The sequence below is a fragment of the Pipistrellus hanaki genome (genome assembly GCF_964339955.1).
Source record: "Pipistrellus hanaki genome assembly, chromosome: 13".
NCBI lineage: Eukaryota > Metazoa > Chordata > Mammalia > Chiroptera > Vespertilionidae > Pipistrellus > Pipistrellus hanaki.
This window is the reverse complement of record NC_140515.1, coordinates 22,554,976-22,577,418: the sequence shown is the minus strand read 5'-3', so window position 1 is coordinate 22,577,418 and position 22,443 is coordinate 22,554,976. Positions and strand designations below refer to the sequence as shown.

Below are 22,443 nucleotides of genomic sequence, written 5' to 3'. Positions count from 1 at the left end.
TTTCTCATTTTACCCAGAGGAGACTGAACCCCGGGGAAGGCGAGGGGCTTGCTTTAATGCCTCCTGGCTCACAGGAAGGAAGCCAGCCCAGCCCCTGACCACGGCCACTCATGGCTGTCTGGAAGCAGCAGCCAGCTTCCCTCTCAGACCCGCTTCCTCTGTAGCGGGAGGGAGACATTAGTCACCTGTCTTCAAGGACATTGCTGAAGAACGGGGGATAAAAGACCACAGAGTGTACATTGCAAAACTGGTACTTAAAAGCAGTTTTAAGTCACTACCTGCATAAATTACTTGCCTAACTCTTTGGGCTGAAAATTCCCGAGGCTGCCACATTTCAGAAAAGTTTGAGGTTTTCTTTATTCCCCTTTGTTTTCTGTGAAGCTATAAACTGGAGGGCGACTTTGAACTTTAGCCTTGCCGCAGGGGTTTATGGTCATTAAAACACATTGCTAATAAGAGAAACCTGTCATCGGAAGCTTTGAAAAGGTAGAGACTGACTCAGTTGCCCCCTCACCCGCCCAGGCTCGTTGCTAACTGCTGCAGTGTTATTAAAACAAACGACTGGACTTCACATGCCCCGGAATGGCATGTCCGTGCCTGGTCAGGGCTGCACTTCAGACCACCCTGTGCTTTATGGATGCGGTGTCTTGGCCATCTAGAGGCATGCCAGTGGGGGCCGAGTTTCTGCTTTGGCTGCTAATGAAACTTTAGAAACCTTTTCTTTGTTGCTGGGCCAGTCGTTCCCACAATCTGATTGGCCGGAGCTGATTCTATTTGAAATGGGCAAATTTATATTTATCCTGAAAAAAAACAAGCAGCAATTCCAAGGAGTAAATGTTTATTTGAAAGAGCAAAAGGAACTGTCAAGTGAGCAGATCGCTTGGAAACAGCTCTATCCGAGAAACCTTCTGAGAGAAGGAAAGAATTGGTCGCGGCTGCCAGATGCAGCGTTGTTCACATTTCCAAAGAGAAACGCTGGTCTTCATGCCTCAGGTTGCTGCGTTTGGCCTTCGCACAGCCCCCCGGCCTCTGGTTTACATCGTTCTGCACACATCCCTCTGAGGGTGGAGGTGGTGGATGGCAAGCATTTCGATGAAGATGTGGGACTTCAAAGTCAATTGAATTATCCATCAAATATTTTTGAGCACCCCTTTAACGTATCAAGAACTGTTTGCTAGACGAGACTCAGTGAACAAATGAGCAGCACAGGCTAAAACTCCCTGCCCTGTGGAACCTTCGTCCTCCTGGAGCCAATGTACCTGGATCCATACGCTAGTTCTGCCACTGGTTTGGGGAGCTTGGGCACGTCCCTTGCTCCCAGGAAGTTTGTTTCCTCAGCTGTAGAACGGGGCTAGTAATAATTGTTCCTGCAGAACGTTTTGTGAGGATTAATCAGATAATGTACATAAAGTAGCCATTATCTTTAATGAGTGCTCAGAAATGGTAGCTGTCACCACCATTGTTGTTGTTCCTGTCGGGGCAATTCCATTTGTCATCGCTGGACCCCAGGAAGGCCTCTCTGCCATGCTGGTGGACTTGCTGGAGGACATTCCTTTGGCAGAGAAATAGGAGATCAGTCCCTGACCCAAATCGTGTTAGACACAGGGGTCACCTTCCGGAGCCCCCGCCCCGTCCTTGCCGTGGCCTGGCGTTCCCTCTGTTCAAGCAGCAGCCACGCAGAATTAGCCCTGGTTCAGAAATAACTGCTGCTGTCACCCTGTTTTGCTTCCCTGGGTGACAGACTCTAACGCTTCTCCCTCTCTTCTCCTTTCAGATTGTTTAGTGTAATTTTGGAACAATTAACCAAAGAAACAGAAGGCGGTAACCACTCTGGTGGCAAATCAGGAGGCTTCGATGTCAAAGCCCTCCGCGCCTTTCGAGTGTTACGGCCGCTTCGACTAGTATCAGGAGTGCCCAGTAAGCTCGCTTTGCTTCCTAAAGCCGGGGTTTTGTGGATTTTTTCCTTCTGGGTGGGTCTCGGGAGTGTGAGCCGAGGGCTGCAGGTGAGTTGCGGTGGGCCGGCCCAGGCTCTGCGGGCGACCGGAGGCCTTTGCGGTTTGCAGTGCACTTCGGCCTCTGTTGTCCCTGGATCCCGTGATGGCCCCGAGAGGGGCTGGCAACCGTGTGCCGTCCCATTTTGTAAAAGAGGAGATGGAGTAAGTGGTGGCATGAGGCCTGTTTCAAGGCTGGTTTCCTTTAGTGACAGCACCCTGGCTGGCACTTCTCTGAAAGTGGCTTATCCAGGGCTCCACTCGGGCCCCTTTCAATTGTGAGGAGTGACGGGGGCTGGACTGTGCCCATCCTGCTCTGGGGAAGAGGTGAATGCTTTCATGCCCCCCTGTCCGTGCCAGGCCCTCGTGTGCTGCCCGCTGCCGACCAGGCCCAGCTGAGTGCCACCTGAGTGGGAACAGATGTCCTGCCGGTGCCCTGGCCGGGAGCCGCAGGCCGCTGCTGCCATAAGGGGTGTGGGGTGTGCCTCCCGGGGCTCTGTCCCTGATGGGACACCCCCTGCTGGGGACCTCAGAGGGTAGGGGTCCTAGCACCTTTCCCAGGACTGGGGTGGGAGGGAGGGCTGGGCCTGCAGGTCGTGCCTGTGTCCACCTCGGGAAGCCGTCAGAAGGGCACAGACCGCGGTCTTGCTCCTCCAGCACCTCTCTGTGAGTTTTTATGAAACCTGTTGGCACTCAGAACACACCAGACATTCTCTGGAAGAAAGAGCCATTTCCAAATTTAACATCTTAAAATGTAGGAAGTGGTGTTTTGTGTGTACTTGTTTTTCCAGATGGTTCGTTTATTTTCATTGAAAAAAGATCAGCGCAAGTCAAAACCACAGAACTGTCTGGAAGCAGTTGAGAAAAATAGGAATACCTTGGAAATGCCTGGCTCTGTTAGGGTGGAACGTGGTTACACGAGAAGTTCAGTGAGCAAACACGTTCTTTCAGATGTAGTTGTTACAGCTTAATCTAATTTCAAAGTAACCACGACACTCCCTCCTGGCCCCGCCCCCCCCCCCCCCCCCCCCCCCCCAGCAGACGGCAGGGAGCCTCCTGCGTGCGTGCTGCTGCGGCTTGCGTGCACGGTGGTGAGAACTCGGCACTTATCCGGCCAGGCCTGGCTCCCTTGCCTCGTGAGCTTGTCACTGAATGACTAGTCGAGTGCTCCCACCGCCTCTCACGAACCAGTGCTAAACTGTGTTTCTTCCTTTCCCCCCAAAAAACCCCACTTTGAAACTTGACCAAGGTCTGCATCACGTTCTCCTGAGGGTTGGCAGGGAGACACGGGCTCTGAGTCTTGTGTGAGAATGTGTCAGCCGTGTTTTAACTGCCCTGGAGGGAACCCCCAAGCCTCTCGTCAGACCCAATGGGCTTTGGGGAGAGGGGTTGGGGGTCTGGGTCATGCTGTTGCCCATGCTGGTTGGCATCTGTGGCCCAGTGACTTCTTCTCAAGTATTCGAGATGGTTAAAGGTGCCTGGGAGAGGGCGGCTGCTTACACTCACCTGGGAAACGCCCAGTCATGTCTAAAGAGAATTGAGACTGTCCTATCAGACAGGATTCTGTGTGTGTGAATGTATTTGTTCAGTGGAAGGTAGAACAATGCATGTTTCAGAAGAGAGGAGTGCAGACATCTGCGGAGCCCTTGGCCACCCACACGCAGTTAACTGATAAGTGTTCATCCGAATCCCAGACCGTCCGAGTGGGAAAGATCCCTAGAGAGCATCCCCCCAACAGCACCTTTCCCCGAGGAAGCCGGGGCCCGTCAAGGGGCAGCGACTTGTTCAGGTTCCTGTAGCCGGTGGGTGGCCAACAGGGCCAGACCCACAGCCTCCCAGTTCCTGGTGCTCTTTCCACGTCACCCCTCTGCCTCTGTGATAGACAAAGAAGCTTAATGTCACATGAAAGTGTACAGTTCACATTGAGATACAGCCTCATCTCCCAAATGTGGCTGATCTGAAATACAGTAGGACCTTAAATATTAACATACTCATGAAACACGTAGCTCACTGCCATGGAATTGAGAAGAGCTAACTGCTGACTGGTGATTTTGGATGGCCTCTCCACATCTAAAAAATAAACAGCAACAACAACAAACCCTATCCAAGTAGATTAAAGCAGATGTTTTCTTTCCCCATCTGTTCTTTCTAGAAGGTAAAAACATTAACAATCATCTTAATGATCATTTTTCCCCCCAAAAGAAACCATTTGAGCATTTAAACATCCAAAGGCAGTACTTAGGATTTGGGTAATAATGAGGGTCTTAGAAAGATGGGCTCTTTGTGAGTCTGAAATCCTCTGATCAGTCTTCCCTCCCAACCAGTCCCCCACCTCTTCCCCATCTTTCTTATCATTGCTGATAACCATTCTCCTCTCTACTTGGTGTGTTCTGATTTCTAACTTAATTCTAGTATCTCAGCTTACATTCCTTCATTCTTTGAGTATGTACTGGGAGAGCGAGAAGATTTTAGAAAAGGGCAGTTTGAATGAGGTGAGACAGTGGGGAGGAAGAAGAGGGGAGGGGAAGGGAAAGAGAATAAAGAGGAGAGTGAACTGTGCAGAGCAGTAGCTGTGGTCACGGGTGGCGGGAGGAAGGTAGGACATTAAACGTGGGAGTCGAGTTTTAGGGTGAGTTCTGATTTCCTGGCCATCACTGTCTCTCGGGCTTCTGCCTCCTCCCACCGCCATCCCTCTTTCCATTCTCTCTCTCTTCCTGTACCATGGCTCTGACAATTATTGCATGGACAGCCTCCAGGCTTTCGTGTCCCTTCCTCCTCTCTCAAGCCCAGGGCTCCGCTGCAGGTGCTTTCCTCGTCATGCTGTGCCGCGATCTATTCACTGGTTCTGAGTTGCTCTCACCCTCTCCCTCCTTTCCCTCATTCCAGGAGAGCCTCCTTTAGACATGCTTTTTTTTTTTTTTTTTTTTTTTTGCCTGGGGACTAGGATTACCCCATGACACTGCCTCTATAGGTACCTTCTCCCTCAAATTCAGTTGCTGAGTCTGGTCTCCCCTGATCCTGTCTACTGCTGCCCCATTCGTCTTTCTAAAGAGGCTGCCTTTCGCTCATGGACTAAAGATGATCCTGTAGCCCAGCTTCAAGCCCAGAGCTACCCAGCTGCAGTCTGCTCTTCCTTCCTGGTATTCCTTTCTGCTTGTTCTCACCAGCCAAGACTCCCCGTCCCGAGCCCCTAGAGCGCTGGCTCACCTCTGCATTGATGCGCTCTCCCCTCTGCCTGGCGTAGCCTCTCCCCTGCCCACCCGAGGAGGCAGTCACCCTCCTCAGACCCAGGCCCTGCCGAAGGGAGGCTGCCCCCCAGTCCTCTTTCTCCTCCCCACTCAGAAACGATGTTTAACTGTGACTGATGTTCCTACAGCATTTGTGTGCTATTTCTAATTTGCATTTCATTCATATGTCTCCTCCTAGAATATAAGCTCTCTGAGAGAAGGCACTTATTCAATTCACCCTCATTTCTCCCGAAGCACCAACCTGATGCTTGCCATGTGGTAGATGTTCAAGGAACTTTGTTGAATGTATGAACAAATGCACGAATGAATGACTAACTTTGATATTGGACAGTCCCCTCTCTGGGCCTTCCTCATCTGTCAAGTTGGATGAGATGATCTTTAAGTTTTCATTTTAATGTATTTCACATCCAGATTAATCATAGTTAAGAGATTTGAGATATCACTTTGAGTTTTATTACTGTGTGTCATATGCAAAGCAGACACCATTAGGAAATATATATGTGCATCACTGAAGTTTCTTCCTGGCTCACAAACTTATTTCTCTCTCTCCTAGGTTTACAAGTTGTCCTGAACTCCATTATAAAAGCCATGGTTCCCCTCCTTCACATAGCCCTTTTGGTATTATTTGTAATCATAATCTATGCTATTATAGGATTGGAACTTTTTATTGGAAAAATGCACAAAACATGTTTTTTTGCTGACTCAGGTGAGTAATGAAAATGGTCGCTAACCCAACTTTTTATTTCCTCCCAAACAACTTTTGTGGTTTTGAGAAAAAATCTAAAACAAAATGAGAGTGAAAAGAAAAAAGAAAAAAAAAAAAAGCCAAATGTACCAGTGAATTTACTGAGCCAGTTCCTAGTGTGAATTAGATTCAAAATAAATCTATCTCCTTTTTGGTCCCAATTTTCTATATAATGTGTCCTGGCAAGCAAGATGAGGGACCCCCAAAATTAGAACACGAGGCGAATCAGTGGCGTTGTATACAGGCTTGAGAAAGGAGCTGCCAGTGAGCGCAGGGGGAGAGCCCCAGGAGAGAAAGGTGCCGTGAGCTCAGGAAATGGCAGATTCCACGGAGGAGGCACTGTGTGGCGCGGACCTGAAGGCCAAGTGGGATTCCGAGACAGCAGAGATGGGAGGTAGCAAGGGTGCCCGGCCTCCGCCGGCCTGGGTGTCCTGGTGCTCATGGCTGGGTGGTGAAGCCCTCTTGCTCTGCCTGCAGATATCGTAGCCGAAGAGGACCCAGCGCCGTGTGCGTTCTCAGGGAATGGACGCCAGTGTATCGTTAACGGCACGGAGTGCAGGAGCGGCTGGGTTGGCCCCAACGGAGGCATCACCAACTTCGATAACTTTGCCTTTGCTATGCTCACCGTGTTCCAGTGCATCACCATGGAGGGCTGGACAGACGTGCTCTACTGGGTAAGCAGCGTGGGGAGGGCCTGGGCGGACTGCTCTTTCTTTGGATAACAGCTGCATTAGCTAGAGCCACCGGGGAGTTGGCTGACAGAGAAACCCTGGAAGTCAGTGTTTTGGGCAAGGGAAATAGACCCTCTCTTCACTCAGCAAGACGCATCCCCTTTGCTCCTCAGGGCCTTAGTGTGTCCATTCTAGAGAGCAGGAGGCTAGTGCTGGCTCCCTCCAGGCCCCTGTGCTGCCTGGGGAGTGCTTGCTGAGTGTGCCTAGTGGCCCCTGTCTGGAGGAGCCGGAAGGCCAGGCCGGCCCCACTGAGCTCTTAGAGAGCCAGGAGTTATTTCCCAGGTGAAGAGGCCTCAGGGGCTAAAATTGTTCTTTTATACATAAAGGAAGGTTGCTTTATTAGTCTCCTAAACAGAAGATAGGGAACATAAATTGCATACCTTTCATGCTTCCCATAACTTAGCACAGCCCTAAAGCCCAAATGGGTTTTTCCCCTATTATATTTCCCTTGCCTCTTCAGTACAGTATAAATCAGCCCAGCACAAGCCCTTAGCTCTCTCTTCCTTTCTCCTTGGAGCCAAAGGACCCTGGCAGAGAGGGTAGAAATGGAGTGGGGACCCATCCAACTGGCTGTGAAAACAGGGGGGACACCCCTTTGATGGCTGGATTCTGGTTCTTCTTGATCCAGACCGTGCCAGGAGGCTTGGCCATGAACGAAGAGTGGTAGTATTTTAACGGCCATTTCCCAGAGCCGAGTCTGTTTTTATTTGTTTGGTAGAATTTGAAGAAGCGCACAGAAGTTTAGAAATTATTTTCCATGCCACAGACTTGCCGGGGGAAAATGGCTGATGTGTAGATTTTGAGGTTACACCAAAAATCCAAATGAGATTAACCAGGATTCCAATAATAACTTGTTAAAAGGCAATTCATTAGTAATACAATGCCGCTTGAATGGGGAGTCTCTAGCGAGAAGGCCTGCAGATTGAGATGTAGCTTTTCCAATTTAGACACTTTATAGGATTTCGTATTACTCTGTAACTTCCGAGAACCAAGCATCTGATGGTTACAGTAGGTTTTTGCTTCTCTTCACCAGTGACCACATGCTTACAGGATTATAGAAGTCCCTGTATCCTCAGTGTTAGGCAGCGAGGGCATGTTTTTATTTTCAACCCCAAAGTTTGTGTATAGTTTGGTCATAAGGTTTAAGCAGCACCAACATGTTATTCCTTATTTCTCCCCTATTCTCTCCTTTGCCTTGTTGTTATAGGAGTGTGTGTGTGTGTGTGTGTGTCTGTGTGGGTTTGCATATCTGTTGTTTATATTTATATGTCAAAGCCTTCCATGGAGAGGACAAAGGAGGGAGATTATATTTGATGAGCCAAGACCCTGGCCATGCAAGGGGACCCTCACATTAAGCAAAGGGTTCCTTTTCACTGGTATCGTTTAAAAAGTCACAACTCCTGCTTACATTAGTTGAGATCTCACTCTCAGATTTCCCTTGAAATTTCTGATAAATACAAAAAGTATCATCCAAATAGCCCAAACTCTAATCCTTCCCAAAACAGTACAGAAAATAGCATTTTGATTAAAAAAAAAAAATCTGTGATCCTCTCCACTTTGTTGTTCAGTCTAGTCATGGTAAATTGTTCACTGCTGATCCAACATGCCTTGACTAAAGGACAATTTTATGCTTTATGTTATATTTCTGCACATTCTGCAAGTGAAACCTCTGGGAGTGTGCGATTAAAGGAGAGAAAACTCCATGTACCCAGAAACGAGTGTCTACATGCCTTCCTGAGGACATTTCAGTCTCACCTAAGATCATGTAATTATGATCTCTATTGTTAATATGACAATCAGCGTTAATAATTTAACAATACAGTAATTGTAGTATCTATGAACTACATGGCATCTTTATTTCAATGGAGGAGCACTCATAACTTATTAATATTATTCCAGCCTATATCCCTTTATAGAAAGTCTGGGATTTTGAAGATGGAAACAGTGGAATATAGAGAAACCACTGAAAACCCCTAGGTCCTACAGCAGGAGGTTGTGGTCCTTGATCTAGAATGTGGCTATATATGCTTTTAAAAACATATATTTTATTGATTTTTCACAGAGAGGAAGAGAGAGGGATAGAGAGCTAGAAACATCGATGAGAGAGAAACATCGATTAGCTGCCTCCTGCATGCCCCCCACTGGGGATGTGCCCGCAACCAAGGTACATGCCCTTGACCGGAATCGAACCTGGGACCTTTCAGTCCGCAGGCTGACGCTCTATCCACTGAGCCAAACCGTTTTGGCTATATATATTCCTTTTTTGTAAGAGGCCAGATAGTAAATATGGTCTTGCAGGACGTGATGTCTGTGTCACAACTACTCAATTCTGCCCTCTGCCCAGGTTGCTCAGAAGTAGCCATTGACAACACGTAGACAGTTGGTTTCTAATGAAACAATTTATTTTTATGGAAACTGAAATTTGAATTTTGTATAATATTCATGTGTCATAAAATATTCTTTTGATTTTTTTTTTAACCATTTAAAAATGTAAATGACGTTTTTAGCTCAAATGCTGTACAAAAACAGGTGGCTGGGAGGGCTTGGCCTGCAGCTCATAGTTTGTCTGGTATAGACTAGAACCCAGCACTCTCTCCTTGGTATTCCTCTACCCTTCTATAACATTTTGGGGCAGCAAAGTCACGTCTTCCACCGTCTTCACCAAGATCTTAGTCTCTGAAACACATCAGTTTTTTTTTTTTTTTTTTTTTTTTTTTTAAATACCTGTTGATTACATCTTAGAGATAGGCAGGCAAGGCACCAAGCCTCCTTAATATGCTATGGGCCACAGTCAGCTGGAAGCCACATAGCTGTTCCAGAAGAGAACATCCATGCCCAGCACAGCAAATACTAATTACTATTACTCTCCAAGTGTAAAATCCCTTTGCCTCAGTGTAGAAGGGCCATATTTAAATATTAATTTTTACCCACAACTAGGGTATCAAGGAAACATCTTAAGAGATAACTAAAAAGATTTGATTTTAAATATTGATGGCAAGCAAATTTTCCAATCCTTTGGGTGTTTGTATATGGTGGACAAAGTCTTTGCCCAGGGATTATGTTGCATCTTATCGGGTTTATATTCAGTCAGCGTTCCCAAGCTCATTGAGACCTCAGATCTCAAGAGAGTCTTGCAAATGGTCCTGAGAAGGAAAGTACAGGTAGGCCCGATATTCAGAAACACACACTTAGAACAGAGCCATATGGATGTGTGGGGAGTGGGATTATTAACTCTGGTGGAAAAAAGTTATTAATGGAGCTTTTATAAATTGAGTTCCATAAACATAATTAACTGTCATCTGACCCACAGGCATTTGTTGACCACAGAGGCAGAAGGGTGTAGTGTAAGGGAAGAACGTTAGGGCTGGGCTAGGGCTTGGTGTTTGACCTTGGACACGTCACTGGGGCTCTTTAGGCTTTACTTTTGTTGTCTTTAAGATGCAGAATAAGACTACATGATTCTCCCCCCCCCCCACTTCAACTCAGAGGACATATTTTTGAATGTAAGAAGTTAATTTAAAAAGTATTGGTTTCAGGAGAGAGCTGTCCATGTAAATTATATATGGCCGCTTGCCTTATTGCCAAGCTCTTTTCAGTGAAGGCACCATGGAGTTACTGGCTGTCAGGCTCTAACGGGGAATTCTCATGGTCAACTTGACCATTGACTTCCTTCAGGATACCTGGGAATTCCTCTCTAGTTGGCCAAGTGCTTGCCTTCCTGTACCTTTCTCTTATTCCATGCTCAGGGGGTCTACAACCAGCATCCCAACTGTATCCAGTGGTGTTTCTAGTAGTTTTAAAATGGCCTTTAATTGGAGACATGAATATGCATTTCAACCTTTGAAGTAAGGGAAAACTGACACTCAATAGAATAGTATTCCCTGGGCACCAGGTGGCTCCACATGATAACTCTGAGATAAATATTTCAAAAAGCAATCTAAATTGAAATGCTTCAGCTCATACCCATTTCCCCATTGTGGATAAAGACCTTGCAGACAAAAATCCCAACTAGTGTCTCTATTTTCATGTGGGTATTTTGGGGAACAGCTTGCCACTTCTGATTTGTCCTGTGTATATAAGGCCTGGGAAACACTAGCCTCTGAGAAGAGACTGGGTTGAGAAGGGTTAGTCGGGAGAAAGATTGCCCTCAAAGCTTGAGCTCTGCCTCTCTTCCCCGATGTCTGGGGATTAGGGTCTCCTATGGCCTTTGTGTAGATGTAGCCTTGCCCCCAGCCTCCAGTGATCATTCCAAGTGATATTTCTGATTTGAGCAAATCTGAATCTGTCAAACACTCCTAAGAAATCATAAAGGTCTCTCCTTAAAAATAGAAGTTTCCTCCCAAATGGAGCAGACAACACAAAACTGAGGCCCAAACGAGGGGGTGAAGCCGAGGGCTCAGTCCCACTGACTTGGCCAGAGTTGTTGAAAAGCAAGGTCTCTCCTGATGGGAATCCTGGGCTTTGGACAGCTCTCTCCCATCCTGTGAACATGCTCTCTCCTGTCACACATACTCCTGTTCCAACAGAGAGGAAACAGGCCCAGAGAGGTCCCTGTGGACGGTCCTGCCTCCAGGCTGGGCTCTGGCCACTACCCCAAGCAGCCTGTTTTCTTGTCCTCCACACATGGGTTTTTAAATAAGTTTGGTGGTGAGTTGCTTTGGAAGAATTATCCTCTGCCTTCCTGCTGAAGCTAGTTTATCCAGCTTAATTAGATCAACAGTTGCAGCCATGGCCCTGGCTCATTCATTACACTAATTGCCAATGTAAGATGTGCAGACTGATATGAGTTCTATTAAGCACATCAGTTTTCATGTGGCCAAACAGGTGTTTCATAAGGGACTTAATGCCCTTTCCCTAGACTTCAGTAACAGATGCTAGGTAATTTTTTTTTTTAATGTTATCTTTTCCTGTTTGGCTTCTGTGTGAGGCAAACAGTAAGATGCATGAGCCTCATTCTGTAAAGCTGAAACCCGGAGCCACATAGCGTGGAGGAAAGCACATGCGTAAAGGCTGAGGTGCCTGCACCTGCAGGGCCAGAGCCACGAATCGGCCCAGTCTAGGTACTGTTCTGTCTGCTGGAGATGCTGGGTATCCTAGCAAAGTCGGGCCTGGGCCCATTTCTGTTGTCCCCAACTGGTCCTTAGCATCTCCTTCCTGGGAGAAGCATTTGCCCAAGTTAACACTGACCTGTGCTGTTGGAAAATTCCATCTGGCCGTGAGCCTTAAAGCTCCTGTTTGCTCCAGCAGGAAAGCTGCTCATGACCAAACCCTCCTGGGGGTATCTGTTGGGAAGGCCATGTCTGACTGTCCCACAGCAGCTTGTCCCACAGTGGGGCATGGGGTTCCTCTAGAGAAAGCTTTATCCACAGGTTTCTAGGTTGGGTCATCCAGGGTAGGTGTGGGGGATAGTGCTCTCCTTCTCCTGGGTCCTTCCTGTGGTGCAGGCGTGAAAATCTCACTCCCCAGAGCACCCTGGAGTAGGTCAGCTCGCTGACTTCTGAGCGCTCGTCGTCTTTGCATTTAGCCGTGCGTGGCTTACTGACTGAGGGCCATCCAGAATTAGGGCGGGTTAGATTTCCTTGGAGAGGTTGGCTCCCAATGGAAAGTTATTATTTTAGCTTTTTTTTAAAGAATAGAATTTATAAAGTCAAATGTTGCTAGTTTGTCTCTATAACTAAGACTTTTCCACCATCCCAAATTTCAAAAGCAAAAAAAGCACTAACAACTTGGACAGAGGAGGAAATAATTTTCAGCAAAGCAAGAGTTTTGTCCTCTACCACGATCCTTTCAGGAAATCCCTAACGGTGGCAGCTTCCTGGGAGGAAAAGCCAAATCCCAGAGGATTGCCCTGCCGGTGGCCGAAGTTGGCTCTCATTTACCCTTAAAGCTTTGATGACTGTGTGCGCGCGCGCGCGCGCGCGCGCGTGTGTGTGTGTGTGTGTGTGTGTGATATAATGAATATGTATTGGCTACTGTTGTCTCTAATTTGAATCTAAGTAAATGTTTCATTAAATGTATAAAATGCTGTCTCTAATGTGACCCTCTCTCCTGACTGTATTCCCTTATTAACCCTCCCCTATGAGACCATCTTGTTTCTTACAGATGAATGATGCTATGGGATTTGAATTGCCCTGGGTGTATTTTGTCAGTCTCGTCATCTTTGGGTCATTTTTCGTACTAAATCTTGTACTTGGTGTATTGAGCGGGTAAGCTACACCTCTTTCATCTTGAAAGCAGAGCCCTGAGGACAGTTGCCAAGACCACACAGGCTTTGCTAGATGGGGCCGAGGGTGGGTGGGTGGGTGCCAGGCCTCGCATGTCCTCTAAGATGCTCGTTCTCTGCCGGGCCTTCCCAAGTCACGGCGGTTCCTGGAACCCCACCAGCCTTCATGCGAGGAAGCGATAGAATAGTTATTGACCAGGAGCTAATCAGCACTGTTGCTTGGGACTTAAATACTTTCCATTGCTTGCCCTTTTGTCTGTCCTAAAATGAGACACATTTATAATTGCTTTACTGGTCTGGATCCAAATGTAATGCAGATGAATTGGTACAAAACAGTCGCTAAATGAGCTGGTCCCAGCAGACTTTTGGTAGGCCCGACTTCCGCAGCAGAACTTATCCTTATGTGAAGACAAAATAAAAAACAAAAAACGGATGGCCCTGGGTGGGTTCTCGCCCTAGGGGCACTGACCTTCCACCAAAGCCCCACGTGGTTTGGCAGCTGCTCCTGGGGCTCCGCTCTTTAGTAAATAGATAACTGATAACTGATCTCCTTACATTTTACAGGTAAATGATGCGATAGGATGGGAATGGCCATGGGTGTATTTTGTTAGTCTGATAATCCTTGGCTCATTTTTCGTCCTTAACCTGGTTCTTGGTGTCCTTAGTGGGTAAGCAGTTGGATTCATGTTGCCCATTCTGCTGCCTCGTGTGCGGGGGCGGCTGTGTGTGTCCCCCCCGTTGCCCCCGAGGCTCCCCTGCATGCGTGTGGACTCTGATGTTTCTCCGTGTGTGGCTTTTGGATTGAACTGTGATTCTTCCTGCCTGTATCTATCTGTCTGTGGGGTTCTGTGTTTCTGATGCTTGCCAAACACTATTAATTTAATGAGAACGTTTCCCTGAAGCCAGTTGCATTAATTTGCTGAAGTGCAGAAGTGGATTACCAGTGAGGAAAAGGAGTCCTGACCTGGGTCTCCCCCCAGCAAAGGGCGTCCTTTATAGTTTTATTCCCATTGGTGCATAACCTGCCCCTTTGAAGTAATCATGCATATTTCCAGGGTGTTTTAGATTTCATTGTGAAGGAGAAATAAGTCTAGGTTAGCATACAAATACTGGACAAATTTCAGAATCTTAACATCCTTCTCTCGGGATTGTTGATCAGCTTGGTTTTCTGCTGCTGTCACTGGAAGAATTTTCCCTCTAATTCATCTTTAATCTTAATTAGTAGAATCTTTCTTTCTTTAATATCGAGTAATGATCAGCTTTTGCACATGCATTTTTGTTTTGTTAATACTTACCTGAGGATATTTTTCCATTGATTTTTTTTTTGGGGGGGGGGGAAGGGAGGGAAAGACAGGGAAAGAAATATCCATTGGTTGCCTCCTGTACCCACCCCAACTGGGGGGTGGAGGATGGGGATTGAATCTGCAACCCAGGTATGTGCCCTTGACTGGGAATCGAATCCATGACCCTTTGATTTGTGGGCTGATGCTCTAACTAGTGAGCAAAACTGGCCAGGGCTGCACATACATGTTTTTTGGTCTTATCATGGTCCTTGTCCCTCCATCACTGTTTTTGGAATTTCATTTTACTTACCTTCTATAGAGAGGGCTCAGGGGAGATTGGCTCAGGGGAGCCTGGGACTCAGGTATCTCTGGGCTCTGCCCTACCTCGGGGCAGCTATGCCACCTCACTGTCCTGCAGGTACCCCAAAAAGGGGAGTAAGTACCCTAGGGAAGGGACCGGAACTGTCGAGGCTCTCTCAGAAGTGGCTCCAATGGTGGTGGGGGGGGGATGTAACTGTTGGGGGCCTGCAGGGGGTGCTGGGTGCTGCTGGAGGCCCAGTTCCACCTCCCAGGGAACTGTGTTACTCACTGACTGCAGATGTCCTCAGGAAACACTGCTGATGGATTTGTTTCCGAGTGCGTTTATCTTCCTCTTGTCACTCCCTTTATCTCCCACTTTCGGAGCTTGTGGGGCTTGTGTCTTGGGCAAATGATGTCTTCATGTAACGCTGAGTCAGTGGAGAGACCTCTGTCACTTTTTTCTCAGAGCAGAAAGCCGAGCCAGCTGTCCATCTCTGCTCCCCTCCCCACCTCCCTCCCGCCTGCCTGCCTGCCTGTTTGCAGCGGGTAAGGATTTGGAATTCTCCTTGACCCAGGGGGTCGGTTTCATACATGAAGGCCTACCTAGGGCCCAGCAGCCCCAGCAGCATGCCTTCCAGTGCGGCGAGCTGGGGGGGTTGGGGGGCTGGGACTGAGTTGGGGGGTGGAAACATGCCCTGGACCCCCCTCCCCCCCACCCATAGCAAAGCTTTGTTCTACAGAGAAGTGGCTCCTCGAGCCTCATGCTCTTTCACTTACACCTTTAAAGTGCCCTCCTCCTAGTGATCCTCTGTGGCTCAGGCTGGTGGTGGGGTTTGAGGGTGGAAATTACCCCTGGAGAAACAGCATCGTACTTAACTCTGCCGCGGGAGCAGCCAGTCCAAGGTCAACAGCAATTCTGTTGTGACTTCCTTGGCGCCTCATGTCTCCTAAACCCAACCAAACTGACTGAGGCCATGGAAACCACTAGTTTCAACAGCGCCGGGGACGTGCCTTATCTCCGAGCTCCGCGGAGCGGCCAGGCGCCCTGGCACGGGGAAGCTGCTTAAAAAAGAAAGGAGGAAAAGCTGGGAGGAGGGGCTCCTCGTGAGAAAGGTGGGCATTAAATATACACCCCACGGTGGGGTACCCAGACCTGGGGATCAAACAATGGAACAACCAGTTTACCCAACTGTATTTTTTGGGGGGGAAATTTAATTGAAAATAACTTAAAAAACATTTTTGTATCAAAACAAAACTAGATCCCTTCTGAAGGAGAAGGCAAACGATGTATACATTTTAAAATAAAACCTGAGACTCGACTTGCTAGTGACTTCCCCCATGGGTGCATGTGTCCGTGGGCTGCATACGGACTCTACTCCACCAGAAGCCACTTGGGTAGGAGGTGCTGGGGGGCCTTTTGTGGGAAGTGAGAACCACGTCTGCAGAGCAGAGCCTGTCAGCCTGTTGGCTCATTTGGCCAGCGTATCCCGAGTTCCGCTGAGTGCCCGGCTCCGGGCCAGAGGCCAGGGGTGCCAGGATGTCTGAGCAACAGACAGAGGCCCGGTGTTCAGACGTTCACTGTCTGGCGGGGAGACTAGCGTTAAGCAGTGCAGGCGGGCAGAGCTGGAGGAGAGGTGTGGACCGAGGGCTGTCAGTGGGTCTTGGAAGATGATGAGGCCTCTGTCGGGGAAACACAGGAGGAGCTGGCGGGCTCCCACCTGCCCTGGCCGTGACCTGCAGCTCTCTGCCAGCCACCTCCCCTTGGCTTTCCCCCAAGGCAACTGGAAATCAAAATGGGTGCCTTCTATTCATCTTGTTCAAGCAAATTCAAAACACTTTTCATTTTAGTCTTAGGGTTCTTCTTCACAATTTTTACAGAGATGACAACACCAGCAGGATGTAAACCTTAAAAGGAAGACAACTTACATTGCAGAGCCCCTCAAGGCCATGAGGCCAATACAAACGGAATCCCAAAAGCGCTGAAACAAGACTCCTAGTGTAGGAAGTTAAGACCCTGCTGTGGCTTTCTGATACAGAATCATGAAATGATGTGTGTCTTTAAGCCTGTTGGCCACAGGGAAGTATCTGTTTCTGCTCCTTGGCTCCGTCTCAGATTTGGCGTGGCCAGGCCATCCTATTTATTCTTGAACAGATTTTAATCTGCCACTTGATTTGTGGCTGGTGCATTCTGAAAGCATTCTAAGGTTGATGCTTTGGAAACATCTTTGGTTTCACAGCAGACCCTTTTCCTCAAGGTGAGTACGAAGTTTGCAAACTGCACCCCCTGTAGCCAGGCCTGAGCAGACGAAGACCTTGGCCTCTGAGGACAGGGAGCTGCGGGAGGAGCCGAGCTGTCTAGCTTACGTGGCAGCTTCACATTAAGTTGTCATTGAGGAGATGGGCCTGTTATGACCAGTGACTAGAAGGCATGTCTCAGTTAAATCTACAATTCAGGCAGGCCACGTCAGCCGCCGTGCTGGCTTTTTAGAAGCTTCGTGATTTTTTCACTTTTAAAATTGTTCATTTAACTCCTTGTCTCTGTTGAGGTGTTTGTTGGTAAATAGACAAAATAAGAGAGCGTGTTGGTGCTTCGGTGCTTTGTTTCTCTGGCATCATTGCCAGACTCCCAGGGGAAAGGGCGCCATAGGCAGTGGGCTCTGTTCTGCACCCGCAGGACCCGCCTGGTGCTGGGCACACCTGTCATGAGCCAGCATGGTCCCCAGAGCTGGGGTCCAGGCCCCGAGGAGGGACTGGTAGGTGAGAAGGGAACTAGGAGACCTGGGTTTCGGTCCAACCAGTGTCACACAGTAAGTCTGAGATGTCACTTAGTCTCCTCATCCCTCACACAGGGACAACCCACCATCCACCTTCCTACAGGGTGCTGGCTTTCAATCCGCTCAGGAATGTACAAGTGCTTCAAAAAATAGAGTTTTACTCATCTAATGTATCTGTGCATTAAGTCTTTGCCCCCTCCCCTGGGGTTCATTGGAAATTACCTAAAGGGTCCCCTTCTCTGGATTTCCCAGAAAGTGACCAGAAAAACGTGCTTGGAACACATGTTACTACTGTGCTCTGTGCCCTCCACGAGAAGGCTGTGGAGGTTCTTTGTCAAGTTCTGAGTCATTGAGATTGAAATTATGTTTGACAGTGTTTGTTTTTTTTTGTTTTTGGCCACAAATAGGGGTAGGTAATGGCATTTCTGTAGCATAGTGGTTAAACACACTGGCTTTAGAGTTGGATCACCAAGACCTGCATCTTTGCTCTGCCTTTTACCACATGAGCTTTGGGGCAAATGACTTAACCTCTTTGAGTCTTACTTTCCCTGTCTGTGAAATGAGGATTCATTGAGCAAGAGTGTACAGTGCTTGGTCATGTTGTGATGGCTCAAGTAAGATTGTATAAGGCATATTATTAGTTAATGGGATGTAAGGAAAATCTAATTAGCTCAGTCCTTTTAAACCAATTAATAATTGTAGGCCAAGGTAGGCCTGAATTAATGAAAAGTCAAAGTTATACTTTAAAGTGTTTTATATATATATATATATATATATATATATATATATATATATATATGATGACATAGCCAGTGATTACTAAAGAATATTACTGCATAAGCCACCTCCTGGGCCTGCTTTAAAGAAAGATGAAAATCATTTGTAATTTGCCCATGAATTCAAAGCTGTGGTTTTTGTCAATCTCTTATGAAAAAACATTTAAACCACTTCTTTTTGTAAGCAGTTCTTGTATATTGTTGGAAGATAAATGCTCTTTGTAAATCAGATTTTATGACATTAGATTGAATGTAAATTAAACCCATGTCTATAAATTCAACATCGTTCAGCTCTAAATTAATTTGTGTCTTTGTGCCCCACTAAGTTGCAAGTCTACCAGGTCACAGGTTCTCTTTTAAAATCACTAATCTAATTTTATATGACTGGAGGCCTGTTTATCTTAACTTTAGAAGTTCTGTGGGGACGTGGATGAAGTGAAGTATTATAGAAGAGCCATTTTCAAACCAGGTGATGATTCTGAATTTCACTATCCCATCCTTCCGATTGCCCATTCTAATCGCATTGGATTCCAGGGCCTAGACTGAGACCCAGAACTGGGTGCTTTCTGTGGTAACTGCTGATGTGTGGAGATTGGGGAGGGACAGTGGGGGCAGTGCTGGGATTGTCAACTAAATTTTATCAGAATTACATAGAATAGGAGCAGATTTGGGCATCATCATTTGTACCCTGGTCCATTAAAATTCACACCCTCATGAGTTGTGTTAAATCAGAGAGTGCCTCTGATTTCTTCCCCTTGAATGTTGGCAGAGGAGGCAAAACCTCTTAAGGTAGATGGTGTTTCTCTTGCTTGTGAATCGTTTCTAAGTGGCAACATATGCTCTGGGAACAGGCACTCTTATGCATTATTCATGAGTGGGATTAGATTTGGCTCTCATTCAGCACTTGACCAGCCTCTGCTGATAGAAAAGGAACAACAGAATTTCTCTCATACACACCCCTCTGACATAACCTGCATCTTAAGAGGGTAGCTGAGTTGCTTACAACATTGAAAGGCATATTGTTAGGTCATGGGATTAACCAGGAAATCAGTATGCCTGGTTACCACTGTATTACAGAATAAAACTGTACTGAGTTCATGAATGAATTTCCTATCTTGATCAACAGACTAAGAAAAACAAAGTCATCTTGGAGGGTTCTTTGTAGATAGTTTTTACAATAAAATAAAATAAAATAAAATAAAATAAAATAAAATAATAAAATAAAATAAAATAAAATAAAATAAAATAAAATAATAAAAAAATAAAATAAAAAAATAAAATAAAATAAAATAAAATAAAATAAAAATAAAAAAAGGTTTCCTGTGTGTAATTAGTGATGATCAGGCTGCCAGAATTCCAGAAAAAGACACCCCTAATGATCACTTATAGCAAAATACTTCCCAACGTATAGCTGGATCTGAATTTGGCTTGTCTAGGTTAATATGTAAAAGATGTGTTCACACTGTCGGACGTCTCTTTTCTTGAACTTGGAAGTGATGTCGTGAACGGAGGCGGAAGCTGGGGGAGAGACCCATGTCCTCTAATAACTTCACAAGGTTTGGCTTTGGTAGAACAAGAGGTCAGGCGCCGCTTCAGCCACAGGTGGAAGAATGCTAACTTCCTTTTTCAGATAGAGAACCGAGCTAGACATTTCTCTATACTTTTAAACACTGAACTTTCTTGTTGCAGAGTTAAAAGGCTGTCTGTCGGGGGTAGCCGGCAGCTGGATGCTGGTGCTGCTGGTACCCTGGTACCTGAAGTGCACAGGCTGGTAGCCACACCTGACATTAACAAGTGAGTGGTAACCTCTCTGCCACTGGCTCGCGGCTACTGTTTCCATAGAAATGGCTGTCGGGATCAGTGGAAACGAGGTAAGTGAAAGTTTTCGCTGATCCTTGTTTCCATCAAGCTGACGTCTGTTTCCCTGGCAACAGCAGTGGACGGCAGCCAGGCACTAGCAGCAGATTCAGTAGCACGCTCTCACTTGTCAGCTGTGGCTATCATCTGTCCCCGACCAAGTTCCTCTATCTACTGCCTGGCAAAGGCCTCTGAGAGCCCAGGAGGCACCTCTGGGCACCCACTTTGCCGATGGAGAGCTCTAGTCCTAACCTAAGCGGCGGCTCCATCGGCAGCATTCCCTCCACCACACTCTGGTTGGTGGGTGTGCACCTCAGGAGACGGGAGAGGTAGTTGAGGGCATCCGTGTTGCAGGGCAGGCTGTTTCGTCTGTTGGTCTCAAGTCCCAGGGGAAGAGAATTCATCGCGGTGCCTTCACGCACAGAGCCGGCTCTCTATAAAGCCGCCTGTACTTTAACGGTTGAAATTAAAGCCATCATTTTCCCGTGTTCCCTGTTGGATCGGTGGCATTAACAATTGCTATCACTTTTTACAGTGGGAGGGATATTTATGAATTTAATAATTTTACTTCTTGTGAGAAACATTTTTGAAGATTGCCTCAAAGATGCTATGCTAGTGTCAACCGCTGCTAGTTTTTCCCCTCCTTCTATATAATTTTTCTTCTTGTTCAGGCTGATAAAATTGCTTGCCCAGATCACATATTGGTAGAGCAAGGCAGCTCAGTGTGCAAAGACTGGCATGTCCACGGTATAGGGAACTCTTTTTTACTGAAGTTTAGCATGTGCCCCTTTTCTGGAGTTTCATTTTAATATTTCAGCAAATGCATGCACCCCAGACATCAGTGCCTTCCTGCTGTATGACACAGTGTTCACGGGCCCCACACCGCAAAGGAGAGCCATCGTCCCTGCCCCGGTGTGTGAAATGAGAACACGCAGGGAGAGGCACAGAGTGAGTTGTTGGGCACTGTCTGGTTTTAAACAAGATATTGTGAAAAAAGGTTTCATTGGAAACAAAGCAAAGCTCTGAGATTCAGCAGGGTCTGTCCGAGGCTGGAATAAAGGTATGGACCCACAGCGTCACGAGAACGTAGACTCTCTAGGACACCACTGAGAAACTGTGCATTTGTTTCCTGCGGGGGACTTTCTTTAATGACTTTGTTCCTCCGCAGTGTGGACGAGGACAGGTACGTTTGGCCTGGAGGCCGTATGTAGGGCTGATCCAGTGTCACCTGGTTGGGTTCAACATAACAGACTAATAAGCAGACAGTCTTGCTAGATCACCTTTTCCTTCGGCTTAAACTTAAGAAAAATTGACTTGAATTCCCTCATTTAATGATTTTTTGTTCTGTGTTCTGATGCCTTCAGTTTACGTTACAATGCTTCCGAATAGAAGATGGGATAGGAAGGTGATAAAAAAAAAATGTAGAAAATGTTAATTGTGGAATCTAAGTGGTAGGCATTTAGGTGTTCACTATATAGTCGTTTATACTTTTATGAATGTTTTAACATTTTCTTGATCAAGTTTTGGAAAAATCTGCATATAACAACCACTCTGGCTGCAGCAGTGTGAACGGACTAGATGGGTCGTACAAGACTGGATGTGGGGAGACCAAATTAGGACCATTCTAATCCACTGTCAGCCACAACATAGTAACGGTGCTGGAGGGAACCTTTCACCGTAAACAACTGTAAAGCTGGCGTTTTTTCCCTCTGAAGATGGAAATTGGCAGCACAGGATTGGGGTTTCTAAGAGCAGGGAAGCACATCAAGTGTCTCCCACAATTGTCCTGGTTTCCTAGGATTGTGGCTGAGGAGGCAGAGCCCCGCAGGGGACAGCAGTTTATTTGCTAAAGAGGCAAAGAGTAAATTTTGGGCTGTGAGACAGCTAGCATTTTCAGGGCAGATACTGGGAGAGGTGTGCAAGGAAGGGCTCCAGAAATCTGAGTGGGGATTCTCTTCAGTATTTGACCGTACACTAAGCTGCTCTGTGCCAGGTGAGACTATTAGGGCTTGGTAAAGAACAGCTGCTAGGAAGGTGGAAGCTGCTGGAACTCTCCCATTGCCAGTGGACAGAGGAGTTCTGACAGCTGGAGTTCATTGACCCTGATGAATGCATTGGACATTGATTGGCGACCTCAGAAAAGCCAGGCATTAGAGGTGGGGCTATTTTGACCCCGGAGTAAGAGTCACTTGAAACCTTTCTCAACAAATCTTATAAACAAGTGTCACAAGGATCAGGCCAAGTGACCCAATAATTAAACACCTGCCTAAACAAAAGTCAACACCCATTAAAGAAAGAACAAAATGCAGATGTTTCCCCATCGTTAAAACCACAGGATGTGAAAAGAAACAGGAAAACATGATCCATAATCAAGGGAGGGGGAAGTCAATAAAAACAAATTGAGAAATTACAGAAGTGTTGCAATTAGCAAAGACTTTAAAATTGCTATTATAAATCTGTTCAAGGAATAGAAGGAAAGGATGAAGATAATAAAGAAACAGATGACAATTCTCAG

General features: G+C 46.8%; 1 protein-coding gene across 13 annotated transcripts in view; it reads left to right on the top strand.

Annotated features, from left to right (window-relative positions):
* Positions 1–22,443, top strand: part of CACNA1D (calcium voltage-gated channel subunit alpha1 D) — a 286,013-nt gene that overhangs the window by 143,855 nt on the left and 119,715 nt on the right. For 8 of the 13 annotated variants that reach the window (XM_084902879.1, XM_084902877.1, XM_084902874.1 and 5 more), the window contains exons 5-8: positions 1,775–1,917; positions 5,793–5,945; positions 6,462–6,658; positions 13,503–13,606. In XM_084902879.1, coding sequence (XP_084759005.1) covers positions 1,775–1,917; positions 5,793–5,945; positions 6,462–6,658; positions 13,503–13,606 — 597 coding nt within the window. Of the gene's footprint in view, positions 1–1,774; positions 1,918–5,792; positions 5,946–6,461; positions 6,659–12,817; positions 12,922–13,502; positions 13,607–22,443 lie in introns of all 13 variants that reach the window. The other 5 variants (XM_084902872.1, XM_084902873.1, XM_084902878.1 and 2 more) reach the window with 1 other exon arrangement.